Raw genomic sequence first — 20978 nt, 5'->3', positions numbered from 1 at the left:
AATGATTCAGAGGAGAACTGGGTGAAAGTGTTGTGGTCAGATGAGACCAAAATCGAGCTCTTTGGCGTCAACTCAACTCGCCGTGTTTGGAGGAGGAGGAATGCTGCCAAGAACACCATCCCCACCGTCAAACATGGAGGTGGAAACATTATGCTTTGGGGGTGTTTTTCTGCTAAGGGGACAGGACAACTTCACCACATCAAAGGGACGATGGACGGGGCCATGTACCGTCCAATTTTGGGTGAGAACCTCCTTCCCTCAGTCAGGGCATTGAAAATGGGTCGTGGATGGGTATTCCAGCATGACAATGACCCAAAACACACGGCCAAGGCAACAAAGAAGTGGCTCAAGAAGAAGCACATTAAGGTCCTGGAGTGGCCTAGCCAGTCTCCAGACCTTAATCCCATAGAAAATCTGTGGAGGGAGCTGAAGGTTCGAGTTGCCAAACGTCAGCCTCGAAACCTTAATGTCTTGGAGAAGATCTGCAAAGAGGAGTGGGACAAAATCCCTCCTGAGATGTGTGCAAACCTGGTGGCCAACTACAAGAAATGTCTGACCTCTGTGATTGCCAACAAGGGTTTTGCCACCAAGTACTAAGTCATGTTTTGCAGAGGGGTCAAATACTTATTTCCCTCATTAAAATGCAAATCAATTTATAAAATTTTTGACATGCGTTTTTCTGGATTTTTTGTTGTTATTCTGTCTCTCGCTGTTCAAATAAACCTACCATTAAAATTATAGACTGATCATGTCTTTGTCAGTGGGCAAACGTACAAAATCAGCAGGGGATCAAATACTTTTTTCCCTCACTGTATGAATTATCCCAATCACTAAATAGTGAACATTTTTGGGTCATAAGTGACATAATAATAGGTTATTCCAGTTGACAGGTTATGTTCTCTCTCTCCTAGGTCCTCAGTGTGAACAAAAGTGTGTCCATGATGGACCTGCAGGACTCACGGATGAACAGCATTTCCAACCTCCATTCGGTGGGCGATATGCTCAACTCCTCCCAGGCCTCCATAGCAGGCCTGGGCCACAGTTTCGGGAACCTGGGTGGCCCGCTTCGCATGGGAGGCCACATGTCCGCTGGCGGCTCGGGGGGCTCTGGCTTGAGGCTGAGCCAGATGGGGGGACCCCTCCACCACATGGGGGGTCCCACCGACTCTCTCTCCCAGCAGCAGCAGCATGCGGCAGCCGCCATGCACTTCCCCCTCTCCTTCCAGAACCCCCTCTTCCATCTGGCTGCCGACGGCCCTCGGGGTCAGCCCCACAGTCGTCCTCAGGCCCAGCCACCTCCCCCTCCGCTCTTGCTGGCCCCGGAGCTTGACAATGCCCACCACCAACAGGGCTACGTGAGGGCATTCGGCCACGGTGGCTTCTCGCGCAGCGAGGACCTGTCGGCCCTGCGGCCACAGAGCAGTCTGGTGCAGCCCAGTATTGTCCATTCTCACAGCTACAGTGACGACTACACGCGGCAGAACCAGAACACTGAATACGCCCAGCGCCAGCTTTCGCTGCAAGTGCAGGTCTGTATTCCAGGAAAATATCAGTCATTTAATTTCAATTGAATTTCATTCATTCCGGTAGCAGCATTTCAGATGACACTGTCAGAGCCTAAGTGCACGATAACAAGAATACATCTCTTCATACTAAACATACATACACCACACAATGCATGTAACACCTCATGCAGACATTACATTTAGCAATCTGACTGTTGCAAACTGTTGTTGTGGTCTGTTGCATTGATAAACCCCATCATGGATTTAAATTGATATTTCATATAATTTCAAAATAAATGTACAGGAATGACCCAGCAGTCACTTTTTAGAGACATTGATAGTGAAATGTATCTGCCTATTGTTTGTATGAGCAGATGCTTGAAAAACAAGTTAGACAGGCATGAACAAAAGGATTGTCCGAATAAATTGACTTCACAACCATTCCTCACGTCCTCGTCTCTCCTCTTATATTTCCTGCCCCCCCTCCCTCTGTCTCCCTCTCTTCCTTTTCCCGCCCACCCTCTCTCTCTCAGGAGAATCTCCAGCAGCAGATTCTTATGGGCATGACCCCTCAGACGGCAACAGGCACAGGCACTCCCACCTCCTTGGCCACTCCCCCTTCCACCGTGCACCCTGTCCGTCATGGCTCCGTAGCACCGCCTCCCCCGCAGCGCCTCAAATCCCAGCTGTCCATCAGCCCCGGGGCCACCTCCACCCCTCCCAAGGCCCGCCCCCAGAGCAGGAACCTCCTTCTCCAGTCGCCCGAGTCCAGCTTTGGCGGCAGGCAGCCCTCTCCGCAGCAACAACAGCAGCAGCAGCTGTCTGTCAAACCGTCTGACTGCCCAGCCCCTGGGCTCCCGCATCAGTCGAGCTCTGCCAGGGACGGCCAGGGGGCACCACAAGGGGGCAACGGAGAGACCACAGACACCCCAACTAAGAGCACCAAGCAGCCTCAGACCACAGACACCCCGACTAAGAGCACCAAGCAGCCTCAGCAGCAGTCCCAGCAGCAGCCTCCACAGCAGCATCTGCTCAAGCCCACAGTCAATAAACAGGTCTATTGCTGGAATGCCATGGGCTCTATGTTGGGACGCCTGGGTATCCAACTGGAGCAATCCAGGAGACTTGAGACCGTGTTAGTCCACTGAGCTAAAGCCTTGGCATTAGCTCTGGGAGCTAAAACGAGTCTAGAGGTCTCAGGCAAGGTTACTCGTCACAAACCACCTTGGCTACATATATTAATCATACTTTGGTGATTCTCAGAATCTCAACTGATTTAGGAGGGAGGGGTCACAGAGGAAGCTTAGCCTGTGTCACAACTTCAGTGTTATGAACATGTAATTTGTGTTCGATTTTAACCAAATCTATATTTTGTCCCAGTTCCCTACACGTTTCACATTATGTAAAAGTATGTAATGTAATGTAAATGTAACATCAAAGACAATCTGATTATGTATTGAAGGCTATTGTTTGAACATTATTGTATATTGTCCAAATCTAAGTACTTGTCCAAAGGTAAGTGCATAGAGATACATGTAGAAGATGGATAGCCAACCAAAAAGCACAGAAAAGTGTTGCTGTTTGATCTAGTAATTTAAGCAATATGCCGTCAACGCTTAACAGATTAGAACACATCACAAGCTTTCCTAAATACTTTCCGAGATAGGAGTACCTTTTAGTCTTAATAATCTTGATAGCAGGATCATGCGATTTCTGATCCTCTTCCTGTATCATCTTGCCTCTTTGCTTTCAGGGTTCTCAGTCCCCCTCCACCCTGACCCCCAACGAGCGCACTGTGGCCTGGGTGTCCAACATGCCACACCTCTCTGCCGACATTGAAATATTGCGTAGCTCATCGAACCTTGAGGACCTCAAGATGAAGGAGTACTCCAAGAGCATGGACGAGTCACGCATGGATAGGGTGAGTCCATTTTTGGGGGGATGACAGCCTCTCTGGTAAATAAAAGAAGGTTCCTAGATTATAATGGAATGTCTTTATCTGATTTTCATTTGGTTGTATGGTAACATTTGACCCCCAGCATGATGTTCCAAGAATATTATGACAGGGTCAAAGGAAAACTTTCACTCTATGTCATAATTTGATGTTCCAGGATTGGGACCAGAAAATATTGATAGACTGTTCCTTGAATTAAATGTTCCTTGAAGAAAGGAATGCAGGAAGCCTAGCGGTTAAGAGTGTTGGACCAGTAACCAAAAGGTCGCTGGTTCGAATCTGCAAGGTGGAAAGAGCTGCTGTTTTGCCCTTGAGCAAGGCAGTTAACCCCCAACAAATGCGCCAATTGCGTTGATTAAGACAGCCCCCGCACCTCTCTGATTCAGAAGGGTTGGGTTAAATGCGGAAGACACATTTCAGTTGAATGCATTCCGTTGTGCAACTGACTAGGTATCCCCCTTGAATTAATGTAATTCCTCACCTACCAGATGGTTCATAGTTTTCACACTGTGTAAAAGTGGGGAATACGACGCTACAGGTGGGGAATAAAGTGTATTGTAGGAGCTCTGAAACATTGGGGTCAGCCTTAATACTGTACCCGGCTCCACGAGGGGGCTAAAGGGGGCTTAGCCCCCTCAGTTCAAACTTGTGCTCCCTCAGTTTTAATTTTATGTCCCTATATAAAAATAGCAAAAAAGTTCAAATGATTGAGTGACAGGTTGGCGGAAAAAAGTGTATCTCTGCTGCGCTGTGTCAGCACAATGGACAGAGCGCTGTGTAGGGGGGCTATGGAAAGCCACTGGGGCGGTTAGGTAAGACTCCTTTGGGTTTCCATAAAAAGCGGGAAAAAACGCTTCTCATCTCTGTGGTAGGCTAAGTGAATAACGTAACACGCCTCCGCCTGTAATATTTGATTTTGATTTATAAGGGCAGGGTCAAGTTTACCAGTCGGGCCCTGGTGAGCACGCAGTGTTGGAGGCCGACCTGCCTCCCTCCTGCTCCTCTGCTCTGCAGGAGTGTCTGCCCTATGATGGGGTGTGTGAGGTTTTCATCCCGACATTGACTGACACTGAATTGATTATGACCGAGCTCTCTCAGGAGCCTGGAGAGGGGAGTGTGTGATCTGACCCTTTCCCTGGGCTTGGAGAGAAAATGACTGCACCGCAAAATGTTCCTGGGTGTGGCACGGAAGTTGTGTCACTGCTGGGGGGTCTGGAGACAACCCCAGTCTCCACTGTGCATCGTTCGGGAGAGAATGCTCCCTTACCTGCTTCAACAAAGGCCCCCGCATCGCCAAAAGGTTAGTGGACAGTGTTTAGGGCCTGGGCAAAGTGTCCATCTGCCTCCGAGCAACTGCTATGATGTTCCTTTATTTGCCAATCTACATTCACCAAATGGACATACCATGTTGGTCAATATGTATCATGTACCCAGTGCTCGTTTGGAATGTGCCATTCTGCCATTAGTTTGGGTAGTGTGCGCATTTAAGGGGGGTGGTTAGAAATACTGAAACGTAATGATTTCTGTTGAAAGAAAAGTGACAACTGCTACGTCCTGACAATGTTTATGAGGTTACTGCTTATGTGTGAGGAACGTGTCTCGGGCATAATTTAAAATGTCGAGACCGGAATAAGGGAAGTGGTGTGTGGCGAAGACGTGCTACAGGCACATCTGTCTCCACTATTGCACACTGACTCCCGTCAATTCGTGCACACTATTTTCATTGTGTCAATTCTTTGTCAATGTTTATCAATGCCCCGTGAAATATATATTCATCAGTGATTCAAGTTCAAGTTACTGTCAATATTCAAGTTACTGTTAATCCCAACATATTCCCCCATTAATTTAGAATGTTTGGTTACGGAAATGTTAATAATTCATTAAATATAATGTACATTCATACCATTCTCCAAGTGGAAACGTTGTTTGGAGAGCTCACAAACTGCGCAACACTTGTGATAAATAACTTTTGGTTTATTGAATTGCATTTACCAGTGTACTGTCAATTTCTTTCTTTGTCTTTGTTTGGCGAGCATATGGCGAGTTTAATGTTGTGTGAATGCGCGCGCTTTAGCGTGCAGAGATATACAGTACCTAGCCTGTGTCACGGTTTCGGCCGAGGCTGCTCCTCTTCCTTGTTCGGGCAGGCTTCGGCGGTCGTCGTCTCCGGAGTACTAGCTGCCACCGTTCTATGTTTCATGTTCATTTGGTTTTGTCTGTTCATAACACCTGTCCCTTATTTGTGTCTTAATTGTTCCCTTATTTAGTTTCGTGTGTTTGGGTCAGGTGTTATGCGTGATTGTTTATGTCAGCCTGCTTCTACGAGTTTGTTCTCTCGTTATTGTGTATTTTCGAGAGCTCGCACTGTGTGCGCTTTTCTTGTTGTTTCCGCACTGTGTTTTCGTGCGTAATTGTTCGCGCCACCCGGTTGGGTTGGCGACTGATATTTGTGTTTGGACTTTAGTAAAGTTCTGTTGAAGTCCTCCTGGTTTCCTGCGCCTGATTCCTACTCATCCACCTACACCACTCTGACAGAATCACGCATCACTTCCATGGAATCAGCAGGAGCGACCGCGCCGACAGCCGAGATGGCTGAACGTCTTCGTGGTCAGGAGGACCGCATCAACCAGGTCTGTCATGCCCTGGAGGGGGTGATGAATACGCTGCACCGATGGGAGACCAGCGGGGTTCCCACACCTCCACGAACCGAACCAGCCCCATCGGTCAGCCCTCCTGTCTCATCTCCGGAACCTAGTGGGATTCGGCTCTCGCTCCCGAGGGCGTACGACGGCTCCACTGCCGGGTGTCAAGGGTTCCTGCTGCAGGTGGAGCTCTACCTCGCCACCGTACACCCGGCGCCCTCGGGACACGAGAGCGTCTCAGCCCTCATCTCCTGTCTCACCGGCAAGGCGTTGGAGTGGGCCAACGCCGAGTGGAGGAGAATGGACGCCGCTACCACGAACTATGCGGAGTTCTCCCGCCGCTTCCGTGCTGTGTTCGACCATCCACCAGAGGGGAAGGCGGCGGGGGAACGTCTATTCTACCTTCGACAGGGGATGAGGAGCGCCCATGACTTTGCCTTGGAGTTTCGGACCCTAGCGGCTGATGCAGGGTGGAATGAGCGGGCCCATATCGACCATTTCCGCTGCAGCCTCCGGGAGGACGTCCAGCGAGAGTTGGCGTGCAGGGACACGTCGTTGACGTTCGACCAGCTGGTCGACATGGCCATCCGGCTGGATACCCTGCTCGCCACCCGTGGGCGTCCCGGAGGGGGGGGTTCGCCCATTCCACTCTCCAGCACCTCCGAGCCGAGCCCTATGGAGCTCGGAGGTGCTGGCGCTAGGGAACGGAGGAGGAGGAGCCCGAGGGGACCCGGCCCTTGCACCAACTGTGGTCGTGGAGGGCACACCGCGGCTAGGTGTTGGGGCGGGTCCTCCAGTGAGGGAGATGGCAGGTCTCGCATTGGGGGGTCCCCCCAGGTGAGTAGGCACCCTGCTTACCCAGAGCTTTCTGTCGTGCACCTAACCTTGCCTGTTTGTTTCCCACAGGTTGCACCTCGTTCCCAGCATAAGGCGCTGGTAGATTCAGGCGCAGCTGGGAATTTTGTAGATCGCCAGTTCTGTATAGAGTTAGGGATTCCCCTCCTTCCAGTGGATAAGCCTTTCCCCGTCCATGCCCTAGATAGCCGTCCGTTAGGGTCTGGGTTGATTAGGGAAGTCACAGCACCCCTTCAGATGATGGCGCAGGAGGGTCATGAGGAGAGAATTCAGCTCTATCTGATTGACTCTCCTGCGTATCCGGTAGTGCTGGGTCTTCCCTGGTTGATGACTCATGACCCTATTATTAGGTGGCGAGAGAAAGCTCTTAAAGGGTGGTCTGCTCAATGTGAGGGGCGGTGTCTGGGTGTTTCCATAGGGGCGACCTCGGTGGAGAGTCCGAATCTAATGCCAGCACTGCAGATTCCCCCCGAGTATGAGGATTTGGCATTAGCGTTCAGTAAGACTAGGGCGGCGCAGCTGCCGCCTCATAGACGGGGGGATTGTGCGATAGATCTCCAGTCAGGAGCAGCTCTCCCGCGGAGCCATGTGTATCCTTTGTCTCAAGAGGAGAGAAAGGCTATGGAGACATACATCTCTGAGTCTCTTAGACAGGGATACATACGGGCCTCCGTTTCACCCGCTTCCTCAAGTTTATTTTTTCTGAAGAAAAAGGATGGAGGTCTGCGCCCGTGTATTGATTACCGCGGTCTCAATCAGATCACAGTGAAGTACAGCTATCCACTTCCTCTGATTGCGACTATGACGGAGTCACTGCACGGTGCGCAGTTCTTTACAAAATTGGATCTTAGGAGCGCATATAACTTGGTGCGCATTCGAGAGGGCGATGAATGGAAGACAGCGTTTAGCACGACTTCCGGACACTACGAGTATCTAGTCATGCCATATGGGTTGATGAATGCTCCCTCAGTCTTCCAATCCTTCGTCGATGAGATCTTCCGGGACATGCAGGGACAGGGAGTAGTTGTGTACATCGACGACATTCTGGTGTATAGTCCTACCCGTGCTGAGCATGTAGCCCTGGTGCGCCGAGTATTGAGGAGGCTGTTGGAGCATGACCTATATGTCAAGGCAGAGAAATGTCTGTTTTTTCAGAAGTCGGTCTCCTTTCTGGGTTACCAGTTATCTGCGTCAGGGGTGAAGATGGAGGTAGACCGGGTGTCAGCTGTGCGTAATTGGCAGACCCCAACCACTGTGAAGGAGGTGCAACGGTTCTTGGGTTTTGCGAATTATTACCGGAGGTTTATCCGGGGTTTTGGACAGGTGGCAGCTCCCATAACGTCTCTGTTAAAGGGGGGTCCGGTGCGCTTGCGGTGGTCAGCTGAGGCGGACAGGGCATTTGGGAGACTGAAGGACCTGTTTACCTCGGCGCCGGTGTTGGCGCATCCGGATCCCTCTTTACCGTTCCAAGTAGAGGTGGACGCGTCAGAGGCCGGGATAGGGGCCGTTCTTTCCCAGCGTTCTGGCACTCCACCTAAACTCCGTCCCTGTGCGTTTTACTCAAAGAAGCTCAGTCCGGCGGAGCGGAATTATGACGTAGGAGACAGGGAGCTGTTAGCCGTGGTACAGGCCCTAAAGGTGTGGCGGCATTGGCTCGAGGGGGCTCAACACCCTTTCCTCATTCTAACTGACCATCGTAACCTGGAGTACATCCGGGCAGCTAGGAGACTGAATCCTCGCCAGGCTCGCTGGACTATGTTCCTAGCCCGGTTTGTGTTTAAAATCACATACATCCCTGGGTCCCAGAACGGGAAGGCAGATGCTCTGTCTCGGCGGTATGACGCAGAGGAGAGGTCAGTTGAGTCCACGCCCATACTACCGGAGTCTTGTCTGGTTGCTCCGGTGGTGTGGGAGGTTGATGGTGAGATCGAGCGGGCGTTACGCACCGACCCGAGTCCTCCACAGTGTCCTGTGGGTCGGACGTACGTTCCGCTCGAGGTACGCGATCGCCTCATTTGTTGGGCTCATACGTCCCCCTCCTCTGGCCATCCGGGTATCGGCCGGACAGTGCACTGCCTTAGCACGAAGTACTGGTGGCCAACGTTAGCTAGGGATGTGAGGATTTATGTCTCCTCCTGTTCGGTGTGTGCCCAGTGTAAGGCGCCCAGACATTTGCCCAGGGGTAAGTTACAACCCCTGCCTATTCCACAACGACCCTGGTCCCACCTCTCGGTGGATTTTGTTACCGACCTTCCCCCCTCACAGGGGAATACTACCATCCTGGTCGTTGTGGATCGGTTCTCTAAGGCCTGTCGTCTCCTTCCCATGCCGGGTCTACCCACTGCCCTACAGACCGCAGAGGCTCTGTTCACCCATGTCTTCCGGCATTACGGGGTACCCGAGGATATAGTGTCTGACCGAGGCCCCCAGTTCACCTCTAGAGTGTGGAGAGCATTTATGGAACGGTTGGGGGTTTCGGTAAGCCTTACCTCGGGTTACCACCCGGAGAGTAATGGGCAGGTTGAACGTGTCAACCAGGATGTGGGTAGGTTTCTGAGGTCATACTGTCAGGGCCGGCCGGAGGAGTGGGCGAGATATGTGCCCTGGCCCGAGATGGCACAGAACTCTCTTCGCCACTCCTCCACCCAACTAACCCCTTTTCAGTGTGTGTTAGGGTACCAGCCGGTTCTGGCACCATGGCATGAGAGCCAGATCGAGGCCCCCGCTGTGGATGAGTGGGTGCGGCGCTCGGAGGAGACGTGGGACGCTGCACACGTCCATCTGCAGCGTGCCATACGTCGACAGAAGACGAGCGCCGACCTACACCGCAGTGAGGGGCCAGTGTACGCACCTGGAGATCGAGTCTGGCTCTCAACCAGAAACCTGCCCCTCCGCCTGCCCTGCCGGAAGCTGGGTCGGCGGTTTGTGGGGCCATTTAAAGTCCTGAGGAGATTGAACGAGGTGAGTTATAGGTTAGAACTACCTGTTGATTACAAAAATATTAACCCCTCGTTCCATGTGTCTCTCCTCAGGCCGGTGGTAGCTGGTCCACTCCAGGACTTTGAGATTGAGGAGACTCCTCCGCCCCCGTTGGACATCGAGGGGGCTCCGGCGTATACCGTGAGGTCCATCCTGGATTCTAGACGCCGGATGGGGGGTCTTCAATATCTCGTGGAGTGGGAGGGGTACGGCCCGGAGGAGCGGTGCTGGGTGCCAAGGAGGGACGTATTAGACCAGTCCCTACTGACCGATTTCCATCGGGGTCATCCTGCGCGCCCTGCTCCGCGTCGTCCGGGTCGTCCCCGAGCTCCGGGTCGGCGCACGGCTGGAGCCGCGCGTCAAGGGGGGGGTACTGTCACGGTTTCGGCCGAGGCTGCTCCTCTTCCTTGTTCGGGCAGGCTTCGGCGGTCGTCGTCTCCGGAGTACTAGCTGCCACCGTTCTATGTTTCATGTTCATTTGGTTTTGTCTGTTCATAACACCTGTCCCTTATTTGTGTCTTAATTGTTCCCTTATTTAGTTTCGTGTGTTTGGGTCAGGTGTTATGCGTGATTGTTTATGTCAGCCTGCTTCTACGAGTTTGTTCTCTCGTTATTGTGTATTTTCGAGAGCTCGCACTGTGTGCGCTTTTCTTGTTGTTTCCGCACTGTGTTTTCGTGCGTAATTGTTCGCGCCACCCGGTTGGGTTGGCGACTGATATTTGTGTTTGGACTTTAGTAAAGTTCTGTTGAAGTCCTCCTGGTTTCCTGCGCCTGATTCCTACTCATCCACCTACACCACTCTGACAGCCTGTGTGCAAAGAATGGGTGTGGCCAAATGTATTTATGTGCCCATTTGGGGATGTTCTAGTTAGTCAGTGTTGCCATGTTCGTGGTTTTCCCGTCAAATTGGTCTACTTTGAAAACGATGTCGCGGGGCAAAATGTATTTGTCGCGGGTTGCGGTTACGGGCTATTTCTAAGTTTGCTCATGGTCGCCATGGCATTTCTCTTAAAAATATATTTCACTGTGACCTGCTGCTGACTGTCAGGCAGTGAGGCAGGCTGTTGCTGAGTGAGTGATCACTACAGCCATTGGCTGAGTCAAGAGAGCAGCATGCGCGCACATTGTGACAACTTTTTACCAGTTGTAAGTAGGCTATTTAGATTGTCATTATGGAGACACCTATTTCCAACCCTTTTTCCATAAAACATTAACACGCTAGAACTGATGCACATCAAGAAATAATGGAGACAAAGCACTGGAAAAGGACTTTGGGCGCACTATAGCGCATTACATAAATTCGCTCAGAGGTGGTTTAAACTGCATTCTAATGTTGACTGCTTAAATAAAACTGTATCAAGCGAAGTGCTTTATGCATGCATGCTCAATTCTTGGGTCTCCGGGGCTGCCCGAGTGGACATTTGAAGTGGAAGTTATGGAATTCCCTCGTGTGGTTCTTTTTATGGGGAAAAGTCCTCAATGAAACGGACATTAGGCTAAATGTGAAGAATTATACGTTTGCCTCTGTTGGCCATCAAGTAGCCTATTAATGTACAGTGGGGGAAAAAAGTATTTAGTCAGCCACCAATTGTGCAAGTTCTCCCACTTAAAAAGATGAGAGAGGCCTGTAATTTTCATCATAGGTACACGTCAACTATGACAGACAAAATGAGATTTTTTTTCTCCAGAAAATCACATTGTAGGATTTTTAATGAATTTATTTGCAAATTATGGTGGAAAATAAGTATTTGGTCAATAACAAAAGTTTCTCAATACTTTGATATATACCCTTTGTTGGCAATGACACAGGTCAAACGTTTTCTGTAAGTCTTCACGAGGTTTTTTCACACACTTGCTGGTATTTTGGCCCATTCCTCCATGCAGATCTCCTCTAGAGCAGTGATGTTTTGGGGCTGTCGCTGGGCAACACGGACTTTCAACTCCCTCCAAAGATTTTCTAAGGGGTTGAGATCTGGAGACTGGCTAGGCCACTCCAGGACCTTGAAATGCTTCTTACGAAGCCACTCCTTCGTTGCCTGGGCGGTGTGTTTGGGATCATTGTCATGCTGAAAGACCCAGCCACGTTTCATCTTCAATGCCTTGCTGATGGAAGGAGGTTTTCACTCAAAATCTCACGATACATGGCCCCATTCATTGTTTCCTTTACACGGATCAGTCGTCCTGGTCCCTTTGCAGAAAAACAGCCTCAAAGCATGATGTTTCCACCCCCATGCTTCACAGTAGGTATGGTGTTCTTTGGATGCAACTCAGCATTCTTTGTCCTCCAAACACGACGAGTTGAGTTTTTACCAAAAAGTTATATTTTGGTTTCATCTGACCATATGACATTCTCCCAATCCTCTTCTGGATCATCCAAATGCACTCTAGCAAACTTCAGACGGGCCTGGACATGTACTGGCTTAAGCAGGGGGACACGTCTGGCACTGCAGGATTTGAGTCCCTGGCGGCGTAGTGTGTTACTGATGGTAGGCTTTGTTACTTTGGTCCCAGCTCTCTGCAGGTCATTCACTAGGTCCCCCCGTGTGGTTCTGGGATTTTTGCTCACCGTTCTTGTGATCATTTTGACCCCACGGGGTGAGATCTTGCGTGGAGCCCCAGATCGAGGGAGATTATCAGTGGTCTTGTATGTCTTCCATTTCCTAATAATTGCTCCCACAGTTGATTTCTTCAAACCAAGCTGCTTACCTATTGCAGATTCAGTCTTCCCAGCCTGGTGCAGGTCTACAATTTTGTTTCTGGTGTCCTTTGACAGCTCTTTGGTCTTGGCCATAGTGGAGTTTGGAGTGTGACTGTTTGAGGTTGTGGACAGGTGTCTTTTATACTGATAACAAGTTCAAACAGGTGCCATTAATACAGGTAACGAGTGGAGGACAGAGGAGCCTCTTAAAGAAGAAGTTACAGGTCTGTGAGAGCCAGAAATCTTGCTTGTTTGTAGGTGACCAAATACTTATTTTCCACCATAATTTGCAAATAAATTCATAAAAAATCCTACAATGTGATTTTCTGGATTTTACTTCCTCAATTTGTCTGTCATAGTTGACGTGTACCTATGATGAAGATTACAGGCCTCTCTCATCTTTTTAAGTGGGAGAACTTGCACAATTGGTGGCTGACTAAATACTTTTTCCCCCCACTGTATATGCCATTGTAGGCTATCATTTGATACAAACAAGCAACATATACAATGACCGACAAAGACAAATGACAGAGGGAGTATATATACAGTGATAGAGTGGGGATTGGAACCAGGTGTGTGTAATGATGACGAGACAAGTCCGGGGTTGATGAGTGAAGGGCGTTTACCAGCAGCAGGTTCGGCAGCAGCTAGAAGGCCGGCGATGCCGAACGCCTGAGCTGGACAGGAGGGGGAGCCAAAGCGAAGGCTGGTGTGACAGTAACCCCCCCTCCCCCTCCAGCAGCGGGACGCTGCCGACCTTGGGGACGATCCTGGAGACGCGGTGTGGGTCGGTCGGGACGACGCCTGTGGAAATCCCGTATGAGAGAATGGTCCAGGATGTCCTGCGCCGGAACCCAGCACCGCTCTTCGAGACAGTACCCCTCCCAGTCGACCAGGTACTGGAGAGACCCCCCACGACGCCTAGAGTCCAACAGGCTGTGGACAAAGTATGCTGGGGCTCCCTCGACGTCCAAGGGAGGGGGGAGGTGCGTCGTGGGGTCCAGCGCTAGCCAAGGGACCAGCTGCCACCAGCCTGAGGAGAGATACATGAAATGAGGGTGAGATACGGTAATTGACAGGGAGCTGTAATCTGTACGTTACCTCATTGATTCTCCTCAGGACTTTGAACGGCCCCACAAACCGCGGGCTCAGCTTCCGGCAGGGCAGGCGGAGGGGCAGGTCCTTCATAGAAAGCCCGACCATGTCACCAGGGTGAAAGCTGGAGACGGGTGTGCACTGTGTTCCATACCTCCTTGGCGCGGCAGAACCAATTGTCCACCGCAGGAGCCTCGATCTGGCTACGGTGCCAGGGTGCCAGGGCCGTCTAATAGCCTAGAACACACTGAAAGGGTGTGAGGTTAGTGGAGGAGTGACGGAGTGAGTTTTGTGCGTATTCTGCCCAAGGTCCGTCCAGACAAGGAATGGGTGTCGAGCACCTTCCAGCCAGTGCGCCATGCCTTTAGCGCCTTCTTGATGGCCAACAACTCATGATCCCCCACGTCGTAATTACGCTCCGCGGGAGACAGCTTCCATGAGTAGAAGGCGCATGGATGGAGTTAAGGTGGCGACCCAGTACATTGGGAGAGAACAGCCCCTACTCGAACCTCAGAGGCATCCACCTCCACGATGAACGGCAGAGACGGGTCAGGGTGAGCCAGAACCGGTGCGTTTGTAAACCGTTCCTTGAGCGCACAAAAGGCTTCGTTGGCCTCCCCAGTCCAGCACAGCTGTCGAGGACCTCCCTTCAGGAGGGAGGTGAGAGGGGCCACCACTGTGCTGAAACCCCTAATGAAGCAACTGAAATAGTTGGCAAAACCTAGGAAGCGCTGCACTGCCTTGATGTTGGAGGGAACAGGCCACGACCGTACTGCACTGACCCTCTGTTCTTCCATCTCCACTCCCGCGGTGGATATCCGATAGCCCAGGAAGGAGACTGCCAGCCTCTCCAAAATGGACCTGACATGAGAGACATGTTGCTCGCGTGTAGTGGAGTACACCAAGATGTCGTCTATGTACACCACTACAGAGCGACCCAACATGTCTCTAAACACCTCATTAATGAAGGATTGGAACACCGAGGGTGCATTTGTCAGGACGTAGGGTATTACCCTTTATTCATAGTGCCCGGTGCTGGTGCTGAAGGCGGTCTTCCATTCATCCCCCTCTCTGATGCGCACCAGGTTGTAGGCACTGCGTAAATCCAATTTGGTAAAGTACTTAGCACCGTGCATCTGTTTGATCACAGTGGGTATGAGAGGCAGGGGATAATGAGTTTAACCGTAGCCTTATTCAGTGTCCGGTAATTGATACAGGGGCCGAGACTTCCGTCCTTTTTCTTCACAAAAAAGAAGCTGGAAGAGGCCGGAGAGTTGGACGGATGGAGGAATCCTTGGGCCAGCGCCTCCTGGATGTAGACCCCATAGCTTCGGTCTCTGCATGCGAGAGAGGGTAGATGTGCCCCCGCGGGAGGGTAGAACCAGGCAGTAGGTCGATAGTGCAATCCCATGGGCGATGAGGGGGCAGGCACGTGGCACGAGTCTTCGAAAAAGCCACCTGTAGGTCCCGGTATTCCTCCGGGATATGGCTTTCCACAGAGGTGGCACAGATAGACACCGAGAGACACTTCCCTTGACACTCCTGCGACCAACCCAACAACCTCCTCTCTGTCCACGATATACTGGGGTTATGCAACTGGTCTCTAACCAGGGGAGACCTAAAACTCGCTGGAGGTTCCTGGGAGAGACCCGAACCCCTGGGATGGGTGAGAACGGGAACGCAGGAGATTATCCAGGCGGATGGCCATGGCGTTGAGCTGGTCCAGCGTGAGGTCCTCATCGCGACAGGCCAGCTCGGTCTGGATGTCCGCCTGTAGCCCGCTGTGGAACACCGTCAACATAGCCTGGTCGTTCCAGCCAGTGGACGCAGCCACCGTCCAGAAGTCCAGAGCGTACTCAGACGTTGTCCTGGACCCCTGGTGCAGACGGAGGAGATGCTCACCTCCCTCTCAGCCCTCTGTTGGGTGGTCGAAAACGGCACGGAAGAGTTGGGTGAAGCGCTCATAGGACTGTACTTCTGGACCGTCCCTCTCCCAGACGGCGTGCGCCCACTCCAGAGCCCGGCCTGTCAGCACTGAAATCACCAAGGCCACCTTGTCAATCTCGGAGGCCATCCTGGCATGACGTGCAAGGTGGAGGTCACACTGCAGGAGAAACCCCCTACAGTGAGCTGGGGTGCCATCAAACCACTCTGGGAGGGGTAGAGTGGGGATTGGAACCAGGTGTGTGTAATGATGACGAGACAAGTCCGGGGTTGATGAGTGAAGGGCGTTTGCCAGCAGCAGGTTCGGCAGCAGCTAGAAAGCCGGCAATGCCGAACGCCTGAGCTGGACAGGAGGGGGAGCCAAAGTGAAGGCTGGTGTGACACTGACCAGGTGAACGCTATGATCCTTTATTGATGTCACTTGTTAAATCCACTTTAATTAGTTAAAATGAAGGGTAGGAGACAGGTTAAAGAAGGATTTTTAACTCAATGTTTTGTACACTCAGTGTATTTGTAAATATCCCCGACCTGTCACTTAAAAAGCACTCAATGATCTCGGAATCTCTGCATTTGAACTTAATGTTTATTGTGGTATAGCGTGATATAAGCAGAATTCAATATAATTCCAATGCAAGAACCCACATTTGTTTTGCCCCCTCGTCGATTTCAACTTCCCCCTTAATCACTTTTATACTGGCACCGGGTCTGCTTAATACATGCTAATGCATCCAGAATTCCAGAGCATTGATCTCCCTCCCCTGCCATCTGTCTGCCAGGTAAAGGAATACGAGGAGGAGATCCATTCTCTGAAGGAGCGCCTGATAATGTCCCATCGGAAGCTGGAGGAGTATGAGCGCAGGATGCTTTCACAGGAGCAGCAGACCAGCAAGATCCTATCGCAGTACCAGAGCCGGCTGGACGACAGCGAGCGCATGCTGAGGCAGCAGCAGCTGGAGAAGGACAGCCAAATCAAAGGCATCATCAACAGGTGAGCTCGACCAAAACAAGACAAGAAAGAAGGTTCATGTCTGCTTGCTCACTTGCCTAGATATCATTTACTTTGAATGCATTTACTTTTGTGGGAATTTCAATTCCCCGAACATCATATCTGTTTCAATAAACAGAAAGGCTAATGTTGGGAGGCCAAATGGCAGAAAGAAACTGAATCGTGGCTCTGTATCTTTCTCTAAAATAAACATTTTCTCCTTCTTTTCCAGGCTGATGGCTGTGGAGGATGAGTTGAGAGTGAGTGCCATTCCTGAAATCAAGCCCAGAATGTTCAGAGAGCAGATCTGTCAGGTCTGTCCATTTGTCTGTATGGCTGAGAGTGTCTTCTAGTCTCTATGAGTCTATGGTGTGTACGTTGACATGGTTTAATATGGATTCACTAGTCTGTCATATGTGCCATTTTTACATTAGTAGTGGTAGTGGAATGCATTTGGAAACCTGCTACTCTGCAACGTGCTTACCCAGATATGACGGGCTTACCCATATATGATGTACCTGTGGCAAAAAAATGGTAAGTCACGGACCCAACCAAGTTCCTCAACACCAGCTTCCCCTTTGAGAAAACCATGCCGAAACATCTAAAACAGTGTTCACTTTACATTGATGAATTTGTTTACTTGACAACATACTATATTTATGTGTGCACCATGTCTATTCCGTCGTATGTAAGCTGTTGAATGTCTGTCTGGGCACAATGTCTCTCTACATTATATCATTTTTACCACCACTGACAAAAGACAGTTTCAACCACTGCATATGGAGTCATTTCTAACTCAATGTTGGTGTAAATGGCATCTATGATGGAGTGGACCGGCGGTATAAGGTTGAATGGTGTGGTAAAGTATAGGGGTGTTGCTATGCATTGCAGCATATTCGACTGAGTCTTAGAGCATGGAGTTTTATCAACTGGACAACTTTTGATTGGTTGAAGGTGATCCAATCCCTGACCAATTTGTTTTGCAAAATGCCCCTCATTTGTAGACACAACCAGTTTCAATGAAAGCATGGCCAGACTGAACCAGTGAAGTGAAATATTATTGAAACAGAGAGATATTCAGTTTGGATTCCAGGCTAGCTGATCCAGCTACATGGTATTTTTTGCACAATGTATAGTGTGTATGTAACACACTACTGAAATATACCCCTTACATTTCTGAAAAACGAAATGCCTTAAGTAGCTTACCATGGTACAACTGTATTAACTTGTATTTAATCATTTGAAATGTTTTCATCTTTCAAAAGCGAGAGGCTCAACATGTGAATCAGAAAGAAGCTGCGGTTTGCACTGATAGTGTCAGACCAACACTGACAGTAAACAGGGTTGGGGGAAAAAGTAGGGTTGGGTTCTTCGCTGTCTGCATGGTTGCAAAGAGGGTTTTCTTCTTGCTAGAGGGTTGTGGGTTATGATCATTTTTGTTTTCATGTAGCATTATTTCACATACCGGTGTACCTGTGATTTTGGTTGTTGTTTTATTCTAACCGTATTGCCTCTGTGTTTATGTTTATGAGTTATTTTGGGGTGGTAGGGTGAACACATGAAGAACCCTATTTGGTACTAACTAGCATCTTTTTGTATGTGTATTGATACATCTTTACAGGAAATAATTAATTAAACATAGATTAGTGGCTATTTATTTTTGTAAGTCTTACAGAGTGTATGACTAATGGTAGTTTTCCATGCATCCCTGTGTTGAGGATGAGTTTGGGGCATCTGCCAGATGCCTGAAACAGTGGTTTTGATAGATCAGGAGCATGAGTTTTTGCTGATCCCAAACATTACACTTTTATTTAATTATTTGAGAAAGTATAGGGGCAGAAGCAGGGAGACCGAGTGAAGCGAGTACAAATGTGTAGGGCTCATGATCAAACCGGGATCCCCGCCGTGGGGGGAAGGTATATGGATCCAAAGGCGAGAGCGTTACCATCTCAACCAGAGTCCGGGACCACGTGACACTTTTCGTAACTTGGCCTGTCTAGCTTTACTTGTTCAGTGTGTGTATGAGGCCACAGTCTGCAGTGAATTAAGGCAGCCAACACTATTAGGGTGTCACTGAAATGAAGCCCATTGACAACTACATTTTCTCAAATTGAAATGACAAACACTGACTCTTATCAATCCCATTACATTAAGGGAAAGGTCGCTACTGCCAGCATAGGCTATAGTGCCTCTGTATTGCCTCAGACAAATGGTTGGACTACACTTGGGTTGTTTTCATTAGGGCATACATCAGAAAATGTTTTGCAACGGAAAATGAAAAACAGCTTTTCCTATTGGATAAGTCCAGGTATATCAGTCCGTCTTCTTCCATTGGGTACCTAATGAACAGGACCCTGTTTCTCAACCCTAAACCCCTCCCACCCCACCCGTGTCTCTGTCCTCTGATATCTTGTGGAGTCTTTCTTTTCTTTCATCTCTGTTGGAACTTCTCATTCCTCTACTTTATAACCCATTTTTCTTCTCTCCCTCTCTGCAAAACTCCCCCTAACCCCCTCATATATCCCCTCCTGTGTGACGTTCTCTCCCCACGCGTTCTCTTCTGACTCCCTCCCACCCACCATTCCGCCTTTTCTCCTCCCTCCCTCTCTCTATCTTGCTATCGATAGGAAGAGGACACTTCCTCTCTGGGTTCAGCAGACCCCCATGGTCTCCCTGGAGGGTGGGGAGGGGGGGCCACTGCCAGGCCCGGGGTCTCCTTTTCGGGCGTCTCCTGTGCCAGCACCCCTTCGAACGGAGCCCTCCCTCCCGTCCCACCTCCCCGCCTACACGTCAGCCACAATGGGGAGCTCCGTGGCAACCGAGCCTACCCCTCGACTACTACCATGGTTACACCAGCCAAGAGCACGGCATCTTGGACCTCGGCAACAGCAACATCAGATCTGAGCTTAACCGGGAGGAGAGCAGTCTAATAACGAAATGTGATTACTGAAACGAGTAAAGTGGAGAGAAGAGTTTTCACTCCCAGAACATCCTCTTGGCTATGTTTCTCCTTTTGTCCTTTTTTCTAAATAATCATTGATTTACTTGATAGGGACAGATTCAATGACAACATTGACACATCGATTTACCAGATGGCAGATGCATTGCACCATCTCGCTTTAGCTTGCGTTAATTTCCAGCATCAGTCACTAGATGGGCTTTGAAATAATGAGAATTGGGCTTCCATCAGTTTTTAAGGTTTACAATTAGTAAATCATAGTTAATGAGCTTTTTTGTACCTCTTTATTTGACAATTTTCTTGTTTTCCAACTAGGGGTTCCATGCTCTCTGTGTGTGTGTGTGTGTGTGTGTGTGTGTGTGTGTGTGTGTGTGTGTGTGTGTGTGTGTGTGTGTGTGTGTGTGTGTGTGTGTGTGTGTGTGTGTGTGGTTGCTAAATGTTAAACTCTATATTTTGATCTGTATTTTAACCAACAAATTGCATTCTAGAATAACTCAAAGATTCGTATTATTATTTCATCCATTCCCCTTTCACCATTTTCTTCTTTCCCTCCCTTCCTGCAGCCAATCCAACCGTTTTACGGAGGACACCCTGGAACCTGACTGGCACATCAAATACCGGCGGAGCTGATATGGGTCCAGACTTAATCCTATTGGCTGTCTAAGGCGAAACATAGAAGAAGTCTGCAGGACACGGCTACTCTAGATCTTGATTCCCCCACAACAAGCTGAGCTTTTGGAAAATTCAAAGGGGGGAGGGTTCTTTACATGCTAACACACACACACACACACTCTCCCTCATGCATTTGCTCTTTCTCTTTCTCTCTGCAATACCACTCTAAGTCTTGACCCTGGTGACAATCAGCTCAATATGAGAGGTGCGGTTTACATTGTCTGCGTGTTGCAGTGACCCATTCAGGAGTGATGAAACATTGCAATATTGAACCTGTTGTTTCAGTTTTAATAGGTATGACAAAGCACAATACTGAGAAAGAGAAAGAAAGAGACTTTGGGGGATCCCAAGTCGCCCCCCATCTCAAACATTCACTTCACTTAATGAATTCCCCTGTGACACACCTGGTACACTGGGGCTTCGCGAAAGCAGTAGGTTTTTTAGCTGCTACACTGAACGCGAAACTCAGCGGGTAGGATTTTTGACAACAGAACCAGCGCCTGCATGCCTGTCGTGGAAACACGCTGCTTATGCCCAGGTTTTATTGAAAACAATGGGAGCATCTCATAACCGGTAAAAGTAACGCACGCGTCCAGTGTAGCAGGCCTGTTATCCTGTCAACCACCATTACATTTACATTTGAGATTTTAGTCATTTAGCAGACGCTCTTATCCAGAGCGACTTACAGTT

The 20978-nt window shown here is 49.7% G+C and overlaps 1 protein-coding gene across 1 annotated transcript in view; it reads left to right on the top strand.

The window, feature by feature from the left end:
* LOC311132257 (ras/Rap GTPase-activating protein SynGAP-like) overlaps nt 1-19587 on the top strand; it is a gene marked incomplete at its 3' end in the record, with an annotated part of 72739 nt that extends 53152 nt beyond the window's left edge. Inside the window, exons 15-20 of the mRNA XM_084165491.1 lie at nt 912-1529; nt 2039-2560; nt 3259-3426; nt 16449-16660; nt 16890-16917; nt 19285-19587. Of these exons, the coding sequence (XP_084021617.1) occupies nt 912-1529; nt 2039-2560; nt 3259-3426; nt 16449-16660; nt 16890-16917; nt 19285-19587 (1851 nt within the window). The remainder of the gene's footprint in view (nt 1-911; nt 1530-2038; nt 2561-3258; nt 3427-16448; nt 16661-16889; nt 16918-19284) is intronic.
* Nucleotides 19588-20978: the final 1391 nt, after the last annotated feature.

The sequence above is a fragment of the Coregonus lavaretus genome (genome assembly GCF_964263955.1).
Source record: "Coregonus lavaretus genome assembly, chromosome: 7".
Lineage (NCBI taxonomy): Eukaryota > Metazoa > Chordata > Actinopteri > Salmoniformes > Salmonidae > Coregonus > Coregonus lavaretus.
This window is presented reverse-complemented; position numbering and strand designations above follow the sequence as displayed.